General features: G+C 38.8%; 1 protein-coding gene across 1 annotated transcript in view; it reads right to left on the bottom strand.

Annotated features, from left to right (window-relative positions):
* Nucleotides 1-10031: 10031 nt before the first annotated feature.
* The window catches only part of LOC106887011 (myopalladin-like), a 30181-nt gene continuing 20822 nt past the window's right edge, over nt 10032-19390 (bottom strand). The window contains exon 2 of the mRNA XM_014940349.1: nt 10032-10974. Coding sequence (XP_014795835.1) covers nt 10032-10973 — 942 coding nt within the window. The 5' untranslated portion in view covers nt 10974. The remainder of the gene's footprint in view (nt 10975-19390) is intronic.

The raw sequence follows: 19390 nt of genomic DNA, 5'->3' as shown, positions 1-19390 counted from the left end.
CACTTTCTACCATTGGTAGCCTTACACAGATAAAGCAACTGCAAGTGTGGGAATTTATACTTTGTTCCAGGCAAAACTTCAACTACAGAGCTATTAACTGAGTTTTAATGTCAAATCTTTATCCTTGCTGATGTGTGTTTCTTAGCTAAGAAGCAACCTCATCAGATAGAGTAAATGCTGGGTATTTCAAGGACTGAAATAATGAGAGAATAACTACTTTTAAATTAAGTAAATTTAGAGTGAAAGACACCAAAGTCTAAGTAAGTGAACCCTCAAAAGCATTTGAGGGATGAGAGGAGGAAGAAGAAGGGGAGAGAACAAAAATATTCAATAATATTTTCATTTAAAATTCTTAAAGATATTGCATTATAGGAAGCGATAATGGTACCAAATGATCTATAACTTCTTAAATTAAGCATCATTTCTAATAAGCTATTTAAAGTAAGTAGAGAATGGTGTTGTTATTTGATATAAACATCATTTGTACTACAGGCCTGTAAAAATCACTATCTCAGGTCATCCTGATTCTGAAAAATTGTACCGCAGATGAGAAGACAGTATCAGAAAGCCCCATACTTAACCTGCATGTCTGATAAGCAAAGCTAAAGAATCCCTTTTGATACTTAGGTAAATACTTCTGCATAATATTCTCCTTTTTATTTAAACAAAAGCCATTATGAACGCAGAGAGAGTCAGACCTCCTATTAACACACTTGTCTTACAGTGGCTTAAATATGAAGACAAATAAGACAAATACTCTTCACAATGTTTCAGAGAGTACCTCACAGCTACTGAAACAATGACTGTTTACTGGATCTCAGGAATAGTCAGCACACAGTGGCTCTCTCCTACTTCATTTATGGCCTGGTAACTCTTGCTGTGATGGTTTAAATTGTTCCTGCCCCAAGGTGTCTGATCTGTCACACTGCAGAAGGTTCTGTTCCTGTTGTGACAGCAAGGGAAGGGCACATGCGTGCCCTCGCCTCAGACATTTTCACTGGTAGCCTTGTGTGACAGCTTAAGTTGCCAGAGAGAGAAAAGAAGAAAAAAAGGTATCTTTGCTGTGAAAGGCTTTCCGCTCTGCTAGCGGGAGAGTTGTCCCTGGGAAAGGGCATGTAAAAAGCAAATGAGGTGGTAATACCTCGTACTGCTGCAGTATTTCTTCCTGGAATGTGAGTGACAGCCCTTCTTCCTTATTTACACAAAGGAAAGCTTCAATTTAAACTGTTTATATTCTTCTTCAATGAATGAACATAAAGCTATCATATTCTGATGTGCGTTTTGAGACCTTAATCCCTCTGCCCCAGGCACAATTTCTTATACTGAAATTATTTTTCTTACTTAAATATTTGCCATTTTAGATCTATTGATTTTTATTTTTGTAAGATGAAACAAGCACAATCAGTAAAACAAAGGCACCCAACCCAAAATATTGATAATTTTTTGTGCCTTTACAAGAAATGACAAATAAAATACCATGTATTTGATATGCCTCTAAGCACCCAATCTACTCCCTGCAGCTGAGCCAGGATCTGGAATACTAATTGACCACTTGGCCTTAAATTATCTGGCACGGTGTTTCAGTGAAGCTGTGGCACAGAAGAGAACGTTGATTTGGGAAGCCCACGTGAGATAATGTTGTAAGCTGTTTCGTGACAGGGCAGAGTATGTAATTTAACCTCTTAGGAGAACAAAGAGGTCTCCGTCAGGCTTAAAGTTCCCACCCTAGGGATACTGCTTTCGCTTGCTCAGCTTTTACTTCTTAAACAGCTGTGCAACCTTACTGAAGCTGAACGTGTTCAAGGGGTTATATTATCTTGTTTATGTGCTGAGAGCATACAATGTGCTGTAAAGGTCACAACTAAAGCTACAGTTTCAACTCTGAAGCGTTTAAATACATCCTCAATCAGGAGTTTGCCGCCTGGAAGACAAACCTCACACCAGAAGGAGCTGCAGACCTAGAATATAAGTTGTAACACGGGGCAAGTTTGCTTTAGACCTCGGCCTTGTGTCTGCTTAAAAGCAGAAAGGAAGAAGCAGAGCCACTGCCAGCTCTTTTCCCTGTGCCCTGCAGCTGGCTTTGCCTGCAAAAAGTCTAGAGCACTGTGTGCTTTCACTGGGATGTCATAGAAGATACAGTCTCTCACAACACCTCTGGAGGGATGCAGCCCCACGCTGACCTCTCTGTGTGTGGCAGTGGCTAAATGACAACATCCAGCTCTACGTATCTTTGTGTAGCTTTAGATGCTCCCAGAGAAAGGCTGTGTTTTATGTGCTTGGAGAAGGATGTGTTTTACATGGTTGCAAAATTTAGCTTGCTACGTTCTTGGGCACTCTTTCTGAACTATTTCAGAATGGCACATCTTTGTTTTATCTCAATGTCTGTAAAGGTCATCAGAGCTGAAAAAGGATGCTGCAGGTCTTTAGAGAGCATTGAACACTCTAAGGAGGAAATGTGAGTAGGGAAATAATTGTGTGATCAAAACCTGCTGGAGTCAAATGAAGTTAAAGAACTCCTACAATACTTTTGTGGAGAGGGTGTATGAAAATCACCTTATTGACTGTTCATGGTTTCATTTTTCTCTGTTGTACAGCTATTGCTTGATTTTCTGATTTAAGTGCTATGTCTGTTTCAACAGAGATTGTTAATTGCAGTGCAGCTTTTCTGCAGGTAACAATAGTAAATAATGTCAGTACGGTTATGTGAGACTTTATTCTTGGTCTTGCACATCTTCTATTTATACTTTTAACAAAGCATTGAAATCTGACAGAAATAATTCCTGCTATTGTGGGAAATTATTTTGGCTAATTTCCTTAAGGACTATTACTGCAATATGAGGAGTTACTTTCAAAGAAGATGTGTTTAGATTGGCAAAATAGCTTTATAATTCTAGTTAGCAAAAAAAGTACACTGAAGAAGCCACTGCATGATAGCAAAAGGAGGAAAATTACATGCAAATTACAGCAGCATAACAAAACCAGGGGTGCCCATACCTGGTGAAAATGTAAAAGGATAGAAGAAATTAAAGTATGGGGTGTTCTGGCTCAGACTGGAAGTCCACCTAACCCAGCAAGCTGTCTTGACAGTGGCCAAAAGCACACACTTATGGAAGAGTGTGAGAACAGTGCAAATCTATACGTATATCTATGTATGTATGTTCATCTAATTCTCCAGAGTATCTAACCATTCTCTTAATCTTTTTTATCTTTTTATCTTTTATCTTTATGTTTTATCTACCGTTCTCGTTATCTTTCTTAGACGGTGTGAAGCAGCACTTAAAAATAATTTTAAAAAGGGAAAATCACTGGTCTTAAAATGATTATTTACAAGCTACCTTTCTTTTAAAGGGTTTCACTTTCACAGTACCATTGCTATTGTTTTCTAGTAGATCAGATTGTGTGGTTCTTTACTAACATTTAGGTTGCAAATCTTGCTTTTTATTTGTGTCATCTTTATTTTTGAAAGAATTGGTTTACACTCCCATTCAAAATACATTTCCTTTAAAAATAATGATCTTTCTAGCTTCTTCTGATTGAGCTGTAGTGTTTGTATTTTATCATAGTGCAGTCAGGGTCCTTCAGGTCCTCTAATAAAAACCTCTAGAAAAAAAAAAAAATATATACATCTGTTTTAGACTTTGCCCATAGTGACTTGCCCAAATCTGGTATTTTCCCCACTAATAATTAGATATGGTGGGGTTTTTTGACTGTCTCCCCAGAAGTGCATATGACATTTGCTTTTCTTTTCAGTGATGTCCTTATAAACATGTAGATACAGACATCGTAGCCAGTAGTGGGGTCCTTGGTATCCAGAACACAAACATCTAGTGCCTGGGGTAAAGGAACAACTCTACCACGAGTGCATAAAGGAAACATTTTGCGGTCCCAAGGGAGAAGTATGGTGATGTGCATTACAGCCTTGATTGAAAAGGTCCTTTGAAATTGATTAGTGCCATTTTGAAGTTCCAGACCAGGAAAATATATAGGATTGCTGTCGTCCCAAAGGGTTTTGTTTTTTTTTAATTCTGTGTATAATATAGTGATAATTGACAATGTCGTATTTTCAGGAGAGAAGAGCTAAGGATCATGCACAGCCATATGACTAAAAGCACAAATTGGGTATATGAATGTACAAGTCGCCTTTTAGGTGTGTAATTCATGTAGGCAACTGTGCACTTTGGGAGCTGAGTCATGGCACTTACTCATGTCTTTTTATATACCTACCTCATGCCTCTTCCTTATAATGTAGTCTTGTTTTAGCAGTTAGCTTTAGCAGATATGAAAAACTATTGAAGAGAATAGCTAAGTTCTAGAATTTAATCTCATTTTCAGCAGCATCTTTTCTGTCTAGTGATATTATATTTTTGTGTCCACTCAGATGTGGCTCCTCACTGCCTTATGTGACACATAAAGCAAAACACATCACACAAAATGCTGCGATATAATCATCAGTAAGATATAAGAACTCTTTGTGTTCCTACTGATCAGCTTTTCCAATTAGCCTGCTGTGTTTGTGTAGAGATAAGTCTGTATTGCATGCCTTTGTGAGCCACAATTCTAATTTCCTATAAGCAAAATTAAATACACCATGCAAGCTATTTCTTCTAGTTATTTTGGTAGTATGTGAGTAGTTTATTCCTTTAGTAGACTCAAACAGACAATGAAGCAGGATTGGGTTAATTCTTTTCTTTGCAGTTATTTTTTCCTTTCAACATTCCAAAATTTGCAACTTAAGTGATTTAAAACTTTAGGAATATACTGTTGTTTCAAACCTGTGTTTAGTTCTCCTGTGCAGTGTGTTCTTTAGTTACTATTTTCATCATAATGTTAAAGTATTTTGAGATTAAACCAAGAAAAAGAGTGTGCTACATGTATGTTATCTCTTTTCAATGTTTGTAAATGAAAAACAATTCTCTCTGGTGAAATTAAGCTTTCTATGAATCGTTGGTATTGCCATATCTACTCCTTGCTTATTAACATTTTATGTTATTCTTACCGTCAAAACGTTGTACGTGGTAGTAATGAAATGTCAGTTCCAAGGGGAGTTCTGACATTGAGATACGTGGCATGGCTGAAGTAGCAGTACTCTCTGTCACTGACATTTCATTCCTGCCATGAATTGTAATCATACGAGGCAGGTTCACATTAAGCACAAGCGGTGTCATCCGCTGTGCCAAATTCATCCTAGGTCTTAATCCATTGACTTGACTGGAGTTGCATGAAAGAGAAGTTTGGCTCTCTAGGCTTTAAGCGCTAAAACAAATAAATGTTTTCATTTGGCAGTCAGGAATAAGAAAAACATCTCAATCAACCTTACATGATATCAGTCTCTAAAAATCTGTGATTAGTTGCAGATCTAGTCTGCTTAAACAAAGTAGCACTAAAATGCACTTTTTAAGCTTTGTATGCCTATGTTAAAGAATGTTTTCATGGAAACCTTATGACATGCAGCCTGTTTTTAGAACATCAAATCCTCATGACACTTCCAGGATAGCTGTGTATGCCAAACCATGCAATGTGATTCATAAGTAAAATTAACCTAGGAGTGATGTGCCAAACAGTTTGGAAAAATGTAGGCACCTCTGAACTTGAGGGAATAAGGAGTGCTCTCCTCAGGGAGAGGAGTGAATGTCACACCTATCGTTACTCATACTGAAACGGGGCTGTGGAAGGGAGCATGAGAAAGAGCTCATCGAAACTTCGAGTGCTTTGGAAATGTGCTACACACTTCTCTTAAATGCTTATTCTAAGCTGCAGTGTAGTCAGAGTAATCAATAATCGTAGTGGTGCTCTTTAATTGTGAGCTAATATCTGAGCTAACCGGAGGCCCACATACTATAGTATCAGGCTTTGTTCGTCTCTCTGTGACACTGCGTTCAGCTCGTGATACTGACAAATGGGTAACGTTTCACTGAAACTTCTTTCTAGATAGGTAGGCTTAACAAGCTTCCTCTAACACGCAGCCTTGTTAGATTAAGGCTGAGTTATCTTAAAAAAGTAGTTGGACAGGTCTATCCATATTCAGCCAAGCAGGATTTAGCTTTCCATATACTGATATTTCAAATCAGTTCCCAGTTTCTTCTCTTGTCCACCATCTGATTTTCTATCCCTTAGAGAGCCCAGGTAGTTACCTGCCGAGCCTGTAAATTTTACTGCTTTATCATTGCCAATGATATTTTGACTCTGATCCATCATGAATGTCATTTACATCACTTTTTACTCATCAATTTTCTTTTGTACTGTCTTGCTTTCAAACGTGGTATCTGTCCCTCATATTTTCCAGTCCTTTCCATTCCTGTGATTAGCTTTTTTCTAAATCTCCTGTCTCTGATTTCTGTCTTACAATCCCCATTACATCACTTTAACCGTATAATTGCTCCTAGTGTTGACTGAGAAACTACATTACAGAGCTTGTTGAATCTTGTTCTTGTTTCACAAGGCTCTGGGTTCCCACAGTACCACTTCTACATTGTAAGGGTGTATATTATATGCATTATAAGTAACTTGGGATTCCCCTCTGTGTTAGGAAGTCAAAGGACACAGGCAAGGATACATTAGCACATCTGTGTCCAAATCAGCTCAGTTGAAGGAAGAAATCATGCCTTAAAGCCCGTTAGCATTAAGTTTTATTTCATCAATTGCCACCTTGCCAGTTAGTCCTTTCCTGGGACTACTGATTTTTGTCTTGTCTATTGTCTATTAGAATTCTTCCCTCCTTGCCCAGCTCCTCAGATTCTGAATTAACTCACCATAAGCCTTGAAAAACTGTTACCCTCAAAGCAAGAAGGTTGCCAGTTCTGAGCCCAGTTCTGGACACAGTTCCACAACTATGGCCAACAAGAGATGCTTCCTTCACTGTTTTGGAAGCTATGTACAGCAGATCAAAGATAAGCATTATTTTTAGTGAAAAACTTTGCATTCTCATGGTCCCCATGGTTAATGAAACATATACTCCACGTTACGTTATATTTTCTGGTTTCCTCATGCTGTAGCAGTGACTAAAAAGGCCACTATCACTGGAAGCACATGAATCACTCAGGCAAGTGATTTTTTTTACACCCTTTCTTAGTGTTACTCCTACACATTGCTGGCGTTAAAAGAATCTTGGATGAGCAGGACAAAAGTTTTGTTAACAAAAAATTAGGATCAGAAAACTCTGTACAAGCAGGTAACATTCCCAGCTTTCTCCTTAATACAGCACGTACATACACACACACAAAACACACGGGGAGAGAGAGTCCAGACTTACTCCTTTGTAATTTATCTTTCATTTGTTAGTTTAAATTATGAAACTGAAAGCTGAGCCTGAACTTTTTTTGAACTGTTCTGGACTTCTGTGTTAACTCCTCTAAGATCCTGGTCTGAGTACAGGCTTGAGGCAGTGAACCAAGTGTGCATTTCTCTTTGGTGCAATGCATTATCATTGGAAAAGTCTGATGGATGCTTATTCTCTAAAAGCCTAACAACTCCTGTATTGACTGTCATTCACATCAGCAGCTCATTTCATTATTTACAGTGAACAAAATCAAATGTTGAAATAGAAATTTCAATGGAAAAGCTTTGGTTTTGTTGGGACAAAAATAGACCCAAGTTACAAAGATACCCTTCATCCAATTCCAATCAAGCAGCCCCTGAATTGGGAGCGCAGGCATCCTGGCCATGCTGGATACTTCGTGGGATGAGTCATTGTTCCTGGGTTCTCGGATCTGCCCTTGCGAGCCTTCAGTGACTTTGTAGTGTCAGCTTCTAATTCAGATAGTTGTTAAACGCCTAAACTTGGATGGCATGAACACCTTGTCAGTTTTATTTATGTGTCAACAGCATGGGCATGATGTGCTCTTGTAAGGATGGTATTGTAGCCTTCTGAAGAAGTACATAAAATTAACATTGTGCACCAGAGTATATGTCTATAAACAAGCAATTCAGTGTTCATTTTTTCAGAATACAAAGAAAGCCAGATTGAGTTTGTCTACAGGTATACATAATGGAATGTTATTTTGGTTGTTTTCTTTGTATTATAAGCTATGAATGATGAGTGAAAACCAAGTATCTCTCACATTCAGGGGTCCTACTGACATTTTTAATATCAAAAAGATTTATCAAGGCAAGCGCATAGAGAAATAAATCTCAAAGTCTTTATAAGATAGAGAAGTCTTCAGAGAGTGCTGCTAATATCTAGGGGATGATGATATTTCCTGTCTGTTTTCTGTCAAAACCCCCCAAATTTCGGGCACTGTTTTCTCTTTAATTGGACTCCTCTCTGGATTTAAGGGCTGAACACAATACAACATTTATAATGGTATAAGCTCCACTAGGGGAATGCCTCAGAATTGTTAATTAAAGCGGTGAGTTTAGGCATGAAGCATAGTAGAAAGCATATTCTTCCCAAACAAGGTTTTTCCCCTGGCTTTAGAACGGATTCCTCTTCTATAAACAAATCATTTAGTCCTTTGGAAGTTCACATTCCTGCCATGCACAAAAGACTCTGCTTGACACCAGGGGTCAAGGTCTTGTTAGGGACTGAGAACCTACATGTTACTACTGAAGGCACTCGTGGGGCAAAATAGCCTGGCATCACGCTTCAGGGATCCTATGAACTGGATAACTTCTTGTCTTCATGACAAGGCTGTCCATTACAAGAGGATTCATTTGTAGTTCCTTGTTCCTATGTACTTAATAATGCATTTAAAAAGCTGCTTCTTTCTGAAAAGTTAGCTGGTCTGCCAGAAATCCAAGGGAGTGGAAGACCAAGATTCTTTACCACAAAAATCTTTGTAGCTTCCATCTTTGGATGTTGAGATAGTTTTCACTTGATGATTGTGCCTATTAGATCAGTGAGAAAGATGATAAAAGGTGTTGACTACAGTAGAAGTGATAGTAGTGCTGTACTCAGCATTGTTGAGGTATGTAAGGGATACAATGAGCTGACCAGTGGAAAAAGTGGACCATCTGTGAAGCACAGAGCCCTTTAATTAGCTGCTGAAGATGCAAATAGTTCTTTTCAATGTTAAGAAAAGCAACAAAGATTTGTAAAATGCCTATAAAAGGATAGGCAACTACCTAGACTAAGGGTGTTTTTATGATACTGCAGGTATTTGGATGCAAATATATCTTTAAAAGGTGGATAGAGATTTCTTTTCTATTGGATTGGTACAGTCTCAGCAAAGAAAATGTAATTCCACCACTGTAAATGCGAGGTGAATTTTACTAATGAGCTTTATGTGAACAAAGTCAGATTTAGAAATGGTGATGAGATCTAAGCATTTTCAAGATAAATTTAAAAGTTACAATAATCTATTTCTCATTCCACTGATGTCATTGAGGAATGAAGTGTAGCTTTTTCACATTTCCTTTCATCTCCTGTGATCTTTGCAAATGTTACTTATTTAACTTTCAAAATACTCATAGATATAGGAAAAAAATGGAGCATCAGAATTAGTAGGCTAGTCACACAACATGGATAAGTGTCAATTAATACGGGTGTCTTATACGTGATAAAACAGAAGTGTTTTTTCGAAGGTCACAGCAGAATCACTGTCAGAATCTGAATTAGAACTCAGCTGCTCTTGGTTATTTGTATAATAACTTAAATTAACTCCTTTCCTCTCTGTTCACGTATGGATATTTTTGGTTTATAGGATCTTATGTTCTCTCATCTCTAATGCCTTCAAACATCAGCATGAGGTATCACGGCCATCGCTGGTTTTAGCCAGTTTACACAATCTATCTTGATTTCCATCAAGACAACTAACATTTCTCACTAGGAAGTTAGCACTTTCTTTTAATTATGGAAGTAGAGTATTTAAAAACAGTTAAAATTCAAAGACATTTATATGTCCAAAAATACGTTGTCTTAAGATATAAGCAACCTTTTCTATGAGTTAAAGAAAGCAATTATTTTTTTTAAATCGATTTTAATAACCAAAATCAAGAGAATTCTGCTACAGATTACTGAAACATATGCATATATGGAAAGAGGAAGGTATGCACCTATTGTTATGGAAATACAAAATGACAAGTGCAGAATACATTTACCTGACTTCAGGTGCTGGGATTCCTACCACAATGCAGTCCAATTGCACTTTGGTTCCTTCAGGAACTTCCCTGCTCTTCAGTTTTTGGGTAAAGCGTGGTGGCTGTCCAATAGGCTCATCAGAATATACAGATGCAGATTCTGACTCTGTTTTTAGCTCTGCACTTGTTAATTGATTGATAGATTCCAAGTTTGCTGCCTGTTGATCGTCTGTTTGTTCAAACGTTTTCTCTGCTTTGTTTTCCAAGTCTTGAGGTACTGGAATGGAAAGCCTTTCTCGGTTTTCCGATGTGCTAGATAGGCTAGAGCTGCCTTTTTGAGCAGGCTTATTCTTAGAATCAATTCTGCTCCTGTAGTTTTTGCACGTTCGGGGTCTTATTCTTTCAGAGTTGTGAGCTTTGAAAAGTGAGGAGAGCTCCTCGATAAAATCTGCCGCCTTGTTTAGGAATTCCTTTTTTGACTCTGATTCAGAAGGGAGGTGGTGTTTCTTTAGATCTTGAGAGGTCCCTTTGGAGCCCTTTGTATTTCTGACATGGTCCTGACAAAAGTTTGAGTGCGGGCCATTGTCTGATGTTTTCACAGCTGTAGACTGGGCCATTTGTTTGTGTTTTCCTGTGTTTTTCAGATGATCTGGGGGATGCTGTGAATGTGCCTGAAGCTCATCCTGTTTAGTTTCCAGTGGATTCTGATCAATAGCTTGTCTTGCCAGGTTTACACTTTCATCTAGCTCTTCTTGGCTCAAAAAGGCAGAGAGATCTGGAAGGTCATCTTGGGCAGCCACCTCATCTGAATCACCAGAAGCATTTCCATAATGGAAATTATGAGAAGCTGGTTCTGATCTGCTTCTTTCACTCCTCCCTTGATGCTTAGTTTCAGCTAAATAACTTTCTCTCAGAAGTTGAGATATTGAAGTTGAGGATTCTAAACTGTCGTCTTGCATGCTGCCAACAAAAAGGACAGATAGGACCATACCTTAGCAATAGCAAAGTTTTTGATTGTACATAATTGCAGGCTTCTGAAAAGCAGAACACAGCATTTTCAAACTGCATCTGTGTACTGAATATTAACTTGTTTTAAGGGCCTGTGTCTGTACATACTGCCAGACACTGTTGCCTTTACCCAGTAGAGTTCATCTTTCATCACTTTCTACCATTGGTAGCCTTACACAGATAAAGCAACTGCAAGTGTGGGAATTTATACTTTGTTCCAGGCAAAACTTCAACTACAGAGCTATTAACTGAGTTTTAATGTCAAATCTTTATCCTTGCTGATGTGTGTTTCTTAGCTAAGAAGCAACCTCATCAGATAGAGTAAATGCTGGGTATTTCAAGGACTGAAATAATGAGAGAATAACTACTTTTAAATTAAGTAAATTTAGAGTGAAAGACACCAAAGTCTAAGTAAGTGAACCCTCAAAAGCATTTGAGGGATGAGAGGAGGAAGAAGAAGGGGAGAGAACAAAAATATTCAATAATATTTTCATTTAAAATTCTTAAAGATATTGCATTATAGGAAGCGATAATGGTACCAAATGATCTATAACTTCTTAAATTAAGCATCATTTCTAATAAGCTATTTAAAGTAAGTAGAGAATGGTGTTGTTATTTGATATAAACATCATTTGTACTACAGGCCTGTAAAAATCACTATCTCAGGTCATCCTGATTCTGAAAAATTGTACCGCAGATGAGAGGACAGTATCAGAAAGCCCCATACTTAACCTGCATGTCTGATAAGCAAAGCTAAAGAATCCCTTTTGATACTTAGGTAAATACTTCTGCATAATATTCTCCTTTTTATTTAAACAAAAGCCATTATGAACGCAGAGAGAGTCAGACCTCCTATTAACACACTTGTCTTACAGTGGCTTAAATATGAAGACAAATAAGACAAATACTCTTCACAATGTTTCAGAGAGTACCTCACAGCTACTGAAACAATGACTGTTTACTGGATCTCAGGAATAGTCAGCACACAGTGGCTCTCTCCTACTTCATTTATGGCCTGGTAACTCTTGCTGTGATGGTTTAAATTGTTCCTGCCCCAAGGTGTCTGATCTGTCACACTGCAGAAGGTTCTGTTCCTGTTGTGACAGCAAGGGAAGGGCACATGCGTGCCCTCGCCTCAGACATTTTCACTGGTAGCCTTGTGTGACAGCTTAAGTTGCCAGAGAGAGAAAAGAAGAAAAAAAGGTATCTTTGCTGTGAAAGGCTTTCCGCTCTGCTAGCGGGAGAGTTGTCCCTGGAAAAGGGCATGTAAAAAGCAAATGAGGTGGTAATACCTCGTACTGCTGCAGTATTTCTTCCTGGAATGTGAGTGACAGCCCTTCTTCCTTATTTACACAAAGGAAAGCTTCAATTTAAACTGTTTATATTCTTCTTCAATGAATGAACATAAAGCTATCATATTCTGATGTGCGTTTTGAGACCTTAATCCCTCTGCCCCAGGCACAATTTCTTATACTGAAATTATTTTTCTTACTTAAATATTTGCCATTTTAGATCTATTGATTTTTATTTTTGTAAGATGAAACAAGCACAATCAGTAAAACAAAGGCACCCAACCCAAAATATTGATAATTTTTTGTGCCTTTACAAGAAATGACAAATAAAATACCATGTATTTGATATGCCTCTAAGCACCCAATCTACTCCCTGCAGCTGAGCCAGGATCTGGAATACTAATTGACCACTTGGCCTTAAATTATCTGGCACGGTGTTTCAGTGAAGCTGTGGCACAGAAGAGAACGTTGATTTGGGAAGCCCATGTGAGATAATGTTGTAAGCTGTTTCGTGACAGGGCAGAGTATGTAATTTAACCTCTTAGGAGAACAAAGAGGTCTCCGTCAGGCTTAAAGTTCCCACCCTAGGGATACTGCTTTCGCTTGCTCAGCTTTTACTTCTTAAACAGCTGTGCAACCTTACTGAAGCTGAACGTGTTCAAGGGGTTATATTATCTTGTTTATGTGCTGAGAGCATACAATGTGCTGTAAAGGTCACAACTAAAGCTACAGTTTCAACTCTGAAGCGTTTAAATACATCCTCAATCAGGAGTTTGCCGCCTGGAAGACAAACCTCACACCAGAAGGAGCTGCAGACCTAGAATATAAGTTGTAACACGGGGCAAGTTTGCTTTAGACCTCGGCCTTGTGTCTGCTTAAAAGCAGAAAGGAAGAAGCAGAGCCACTGCCAGCTCTTTTCCCTGTGCCCTGCAGCTGGCTTTGCCTGCAAAAAGTCTAGAGCACTGTGTGCTTTCACTGGGATGTCATAGAAGATACAGTCTCTCACAACACCTCTGGAGGGATGCAGCCCCACGCTGACCTCTCTGTGTGTGGCAGTGGCTAAATGACAACATCCAGCTCTACGTATCTTTGTGTAGCTTTAGATGCTCCCAGAGAAAGGCTGTGTTTTATGTGCTTGGAGAAGGATGTGTTTTACATGGTTGCAAAATTTAGCTTGCTACGTTCTTGGGCACTCTTTCTGAACTATTTCAGAATGGCACATCTTTGTTTTATCTCAATGTCTGTAAAGGTCATCAGAGCTGAAAAAAGATGCTGCGGGTCTTTAGAGAGCATTGAACACTCTAAGGAGGAAATGTGAGTAGGGAAATAATTGTGTGATCAAAACCTGCTGGAGTCAAATGAAGTTAAAGAACTCCTACAATACTTTTGTGGAGAGGGTATATGAAAATCATCTTATTGACTGTTCATGGTTTCATTTTCCTCTGTTGTACAGCTATTGTTTGATTTTCTGATTTAAGTGCTATGTCTACTTCAACAGAGGTTGTTAATCGCAGTGCAGCTTTTTTGCAGGTAACAATAGTAAATAACTTCAGTACAGTTATGTGAGACTTTATTCTTGGTCTTGCACATCTTCTATTTATACTTTTAACAAAGCATTGAAATCTGACACAAATAATTCCTACTATTCTGGGAAATTATTTTGGCTAATTTCCTTAAGGACTATTACTGCAATATGAGGAGTTACTTTCAAAGAAGATGTGTTTAGATTGGCAAAATAGCTTTATAATTCTAGTTAGCAAAAAAGCACAGTGAAGAAGCCACTGTGTGATAGCAAAAGGAGGAAAATTACATGCAAATTACAGCAGCATAACAAAACCAGGGGTGCCCATACCTGGTGAAAATGTAAAAGGATAGAAGAAATTAAAGTAGTCTGATCAAAACTTTCTTGTGCTGATGTTCATTTTGGCTACCTGTAATGGGGTTGTATAAGGCACTCTCCATTCAAATGGCCACACTAGGCAGCACAGCCATACCTGGAAGAGCAAAACCCACTTGTCTGTCACAGCCCTGAGTGAACATAGGGAAAGCAAATGAACAAATTGCTGTTTCAACCCTGTCTCTGCCTGTTCCTGTTGTGACAGCAAGGGAAGGGCACATGCGTGCCCTCGCCTCAGACATTTTCACTGGTAGCCTTGTGTGACAGCTTAAGTTGCCAGAGAGAGAAAAGAAGAAAAAAAGGTATCTTTGCTGTGAAAGGCTTTCCGCTCTGCTAGCGGGAGAGTTGTCCCTGGAAAAGGGCATGTAAAAAGCAAATGAGGTGGTAATACCTCGTACTGCTGCAGTATTTCTTCCTGGAATGTGAGTGACAGCCCTTCTTCCTTATTTACACAAAGGAAAGCTTCAATTTAAACTGTTTATATTCTTCTTCAATGAATGAACATAAAGCTATCATATTCTGATGTGCGTTTTGAGACCTTAATCCCTCTGCCCCAGGCACAATTTCTTATACTGAAATTATTTTTCTTACTTAAATATTTGCCATTTTAGATCTATTGATTTTTATTTTTGTAAGATGAAACAAGCACAATCAGTAAAACAAAGGCACCCAACCCAAAATATTGATAATTTTTTGTGCCTTTACAAGAAATGACAAATAAAATACCATGTATTTGATATGCCTCTAAGCACCCAATCTACTCCCTGCAGCTGAGCCAGGATCTGGAATACTAATTGACCACTTGGCCTTAAATTATCTGGCACGGTGTTTCAGTGAAGCTGTGGCACAGAAGAGAACGTTGATTTGGGAAGCCCATGTGAGATAATGTTGTAAGCTGTTTCGTGACAGGGCAGAGTATGTAATTTAACCTCTTAGGAGAACAAAGAGGTCTCCGTCAGGCTTAAAGTTCCCACCCTAGGGATACTGCTTTCGCTTGCTCAGCTTTTACTTCTTAAACAGCTGTGCAACCTTACTGAAGCTGAACGTGTTCAAGGGGTTATATTATCTTGTTTATGTGCTGAGAGCATACAATGTGCTGTAAAGGTCACAACTAAAGCTACAGTTTCAACTCTGAAGCGTTTAAATACATCCTCAATCAGGAGTTTGCCGCCTGGAAGACAAACCTCACACCAGAAGGAGCTGCAGACCTAGAATATAAGTTGTAACACGGGGCAAGTTTGCTTTAGACCTCGGCCTTGTGTCTGCTTAAAAGCAGAAAGGAAGAAGCAGAGCCACTGCCAGCTCTTTTCCCTGTGCCCTGCAGCTGGCTTTGCCTGCAAAAAGTCTAGAGCACTGTGTGCTTTCACTGGGATGTCATAGAAGATACAGTCTCTCACAACACCTCTGGAGGGATGCAGCCCCACGCTGACCTCTCTGTGTGTGGCAGTGGCTAAATGACAACATCCAGCTCTACGTATCTTTGTGTAGCTTTAGATGCTCCCAGAGAAAGGCTGTGTTTTATGTGCTTGGAGAAGGATGTGTTTTACATGGTTGCAAAATTTAGCTTGCTACGTTCTTGGGCACTCTTTCTGAACTATTTCAGAATGGCACATCTTTGTTTTATCTCAATGTCTGTAAAGGTCATCAGAGCTGAAAAAAGATGCTGCGGGTCTTTAGAGAGCATTGAACACTCTAAGGAGGAAATGTGAGTAGGGAAATAATTGTGTGATCAAAACCTGCTGGAGTCAAATGAAGTTAAAGAACTCCTACAATACTTTTGTGGAGAGGGTATATGAAAATCATCTTATTGACTGTTCATGGTTTCATTTTCCTCTGTTGTACAGCTATTGTTTGATTTTCTGATTTAAGTGCTATGTCTACTTCAACAGAGGTTGTTAATCGCAGTGCAGCTTTTTTGCAGGTAACAATAGTAAATAACTTCAGTACAGTTATGTGAGACTTTATTCTTGGTCTTGCACATCTTCTATTTATACTTTTAACAAAGCATTGAAATCTGACACAAATAATTCCTACTATTCTGGGAAATTATTTTGGCTAATTTCCTTAAGGACTATTACTGCAATATGAGGAGTTACTCTCAAAGAAGATGTGTTTAGATTGGCAAAATAGCTTTATAATTCTAGTTAGCAAAAAAGCACAGTGAAGAAGCCACTGTGTGATAGCAAAAGGAGGAAAATTACATGCAAATTACAGCAGCATAACAAAACCAGGGGTGCCCATACCTGGTGAAAATGTAAAAGGATAGAAGAAATTAAAGTAGTCTGATCAAAACTTTCTTGTGCTGATGTTCATTTTGGCTACCTGTAATGGGGTTGTATAAGGCACTCTCCATTCAAATGGCCACACTAGGCAGCACAGCCATACCTGGAAGAGCAAAACCCACTTGTCTGTCACAGCCCTGAGTGAACATAGGGAAAGCAAATGAACAAATTGCTGTTTCAACCCTGTCTCTGCCCCTCTGATGGCAGTTGAGGGCATGTGAATGGCAGAAAGCAAACAGCTCCCCAGCAAAGGAGCTGGAACATCTTCTTTCCTTTCTTCCTTCTTTCCTTTTTCTCCCCATCAGAGCAGAAGAGGTAGAAGGGAGCAGAGTGCTCCTGGTGTTGGGAAGCAAGATATTGATGAGAATGAATCTGATGCCAAATTCTTAATCGTTAGAGAGCCATCACTTTTCTTTAGAGCTCACCCAGGGTCAGAATATTGCATCTAACTCTTCTCTATTTTCAGCTTGAGTAAAAGATAATTTTTTATTCTATTTTTAGTAAGGAAGAAGTTGGGTACTAGTCAAATGTAGCACTTAAGGCAGTGCTTGGCTACTGAAGTTTTAAGGTGCTTTAAATTATGTCATATTTCTAATTAAATGGGAAACATTGAATTCCAACAAATGTTGCTGTGAGGCTACCAGACAGTCCAGTTACAATTAGTAATGTTGCCTTGTTTATGCCTTCAGAGATGTCCAGTTTCTTTCCTTTTTTCAACAAGGAGTTATACTCTCCAAGGACTACAGTGGGCTGATGATTGAGGGAAGCACTGGTTTGGCTGAGCCGTTCAAGATTTCACAGCTGGGGGCAACAGCTTTTGTTCAAATAAGACCAAGCATACAGCCTGTCAGGGTCTCTGGGCTAGATAGCAATAAGGCTGAATGCAATATATTTTCTAAAATATCTATTAAACCATCTTTCTAGTGAGAAAAAGGATGTCACCAGAGGAACAGCTATACTATTACAGGTTTGATTAATGAAAATAGATAATAATTTAGTCTTTCTATAGCCAAAATTGGAATTTAAGGTCCAAAATTAAGATCTGGTCTTGAATTCAGTCTTGCTTAGATTGTTCAGACTGAAATGTAGAATTGGTCTTGATATGCCTTGAGCCTTCCCTTTAATTTTTCCTGACTGGGACTTTGGAACAGATCATTGTTTTGTGGTTGCAGACTGGAAAAATCTGCCTTATGATCAAGGGGAAGAATTGCAATGCTAGTTACAAATAATAGCTCTAAACTGGTGTTACTTAGGATTGAAAATGGGATGACTGACTCCAGCAGTCAGCAGTTCTCTGCTCTTGACTGGTTCATTACCTACAGCACCAAACAAGTGCACCAAGAGCAACATTTTTGGCTTTCCTGGGACACTAACAGCAGTGAACTTGGGCAACTAATATCTTGAGAGGCATCAGAGGATGTCGTGAACAAAACTAACCGCATGAACCTTTTCAGTCTCCTAATTCAGTCTCCACTAGCCAACTAATTGCACAAGCTTTCTGAGTTTTCAAGAGCCTATATTTATGGCAATGTCGACTTATTAGCCAAGTGATCTTTAGGATAAAATATTCACAGAGGTAGAATTAGTTTCCACAGCTTGTTTTGGCAATGGCTTGACCTGAAAATCCTTACGTGGAAGGGAGTAAAATTGCACTGCAGGAAGCTTGCGCAGTGTGACACCGAACCCTTTCATTTCCTCTTGTTTGAGGCTGGTTTGATTCATTGCTGAGTTGTCACTGAAAGAATTTGAGCTTTTCCTAAGAAAACAGCAGTACAGAAATCTCAGCAAAGCTGAAGGGAATCCCGGATATATCCGAGTGCAGATCCTCTCTTTTATTTGGTGAGAGACAGCTTTGAACGCTTGATGCCCTGAAGATACTCATTTTCAAACACTCCTTCTCTGTGCCATTTTCAAGCTACCATAAGTTTAATTGAGACTGCTTTCATATGAAACCCCAGGATCAGAACAGCTAACAAACTGCTGCTTCTTCCTCTGCAAAGTGGCACCTTTGTGGCCTTCACACAACAAGGCCCTGGAACCATTTGCCCAGCACCTCTGTTTGGAGACTGGAAAGTTTAGCAGATATTGGAGTTTATATCCTTTCCTAATTAATTTAATTGCACATAAATTGCATTTGCCCATACAGTATTGAACACTAACAGTTATATGGGTATTTCAACTGTATGATTACAGCTATGAAAAACAAGCTAAGAGATGACACAAGTGATCTGTCTTGCAGACATTTAATGATCACAATCACATTCTTACGCGCTTGCAGGAATTCCCACTCAGCAGTTGCCATTGTCACCGTTTCCGTTACTGCCTGTTGACAAGCTGGAACTGCTGCAAGACAAACTTTGGGACTCCAGACATAGGAAAGGTTAGGCTGGAGTGAAGGATTAAGGTCTGGCGTGGTTTGGGGGTGTGAGTGTAAAATGTTTTTAATAATTGTATTTAGAGAGTTACATACGAGAAGGTGGTTTACTTTTCTGTTATAGACATTAGGAACTTTGAATTCCATTCCTTGTAACAAATCAAGAAAGTTAGATAACTAAACTCCCATTTCCAAGTAATGTAATTAAAGAACGGAAGATAGAGAGACTCCAAGCCCAAGAGTGTAATAACTTCTGATGGAAACAAAATCCCTCTAAGAACAAGGGGCTAAAGGTTATCTCCATATTTAGGAAACCTCCTACTTTTTAATGTACTTTTTTCAATACAGTCTTTTTAATGTTCTAAGTATATGTTGCATTTTCTTCTGTCTCTAGTGTGTTTTATAAATTCTGGACCTTAAAACTCTCAGTTGATTGTAAGTCTAAAAGAGGCTGGTAGCTGTTTCTTGCTGACAGTTGCATACTTTTGTAAATAGTGAAAAGACTGGCGATGGTGGTGTTTAA

This window comes from Calidris pugnax, unplaced genomic scaffold (genome assembly GCF_001431845.1).
Source record: "Calidris pugnax isolate Ruff unplaced genomic scaffold, ASM143184v1 scaffold39, whole genome shotgun sequence".
In the NCBI taxonomy this organism is placed as follows: domain Eukaryota; kingdom Metazoa; phylum Chordata; class Aves; order Charadriiformes; family Scolopacidae; genus Calidris; species Calidris pugnax.
The sequence above is the reverse complement of the archived record's forward strand: the minus strand, read 5'-3'. Positions and strand labels throughout refer to the sequence as shown.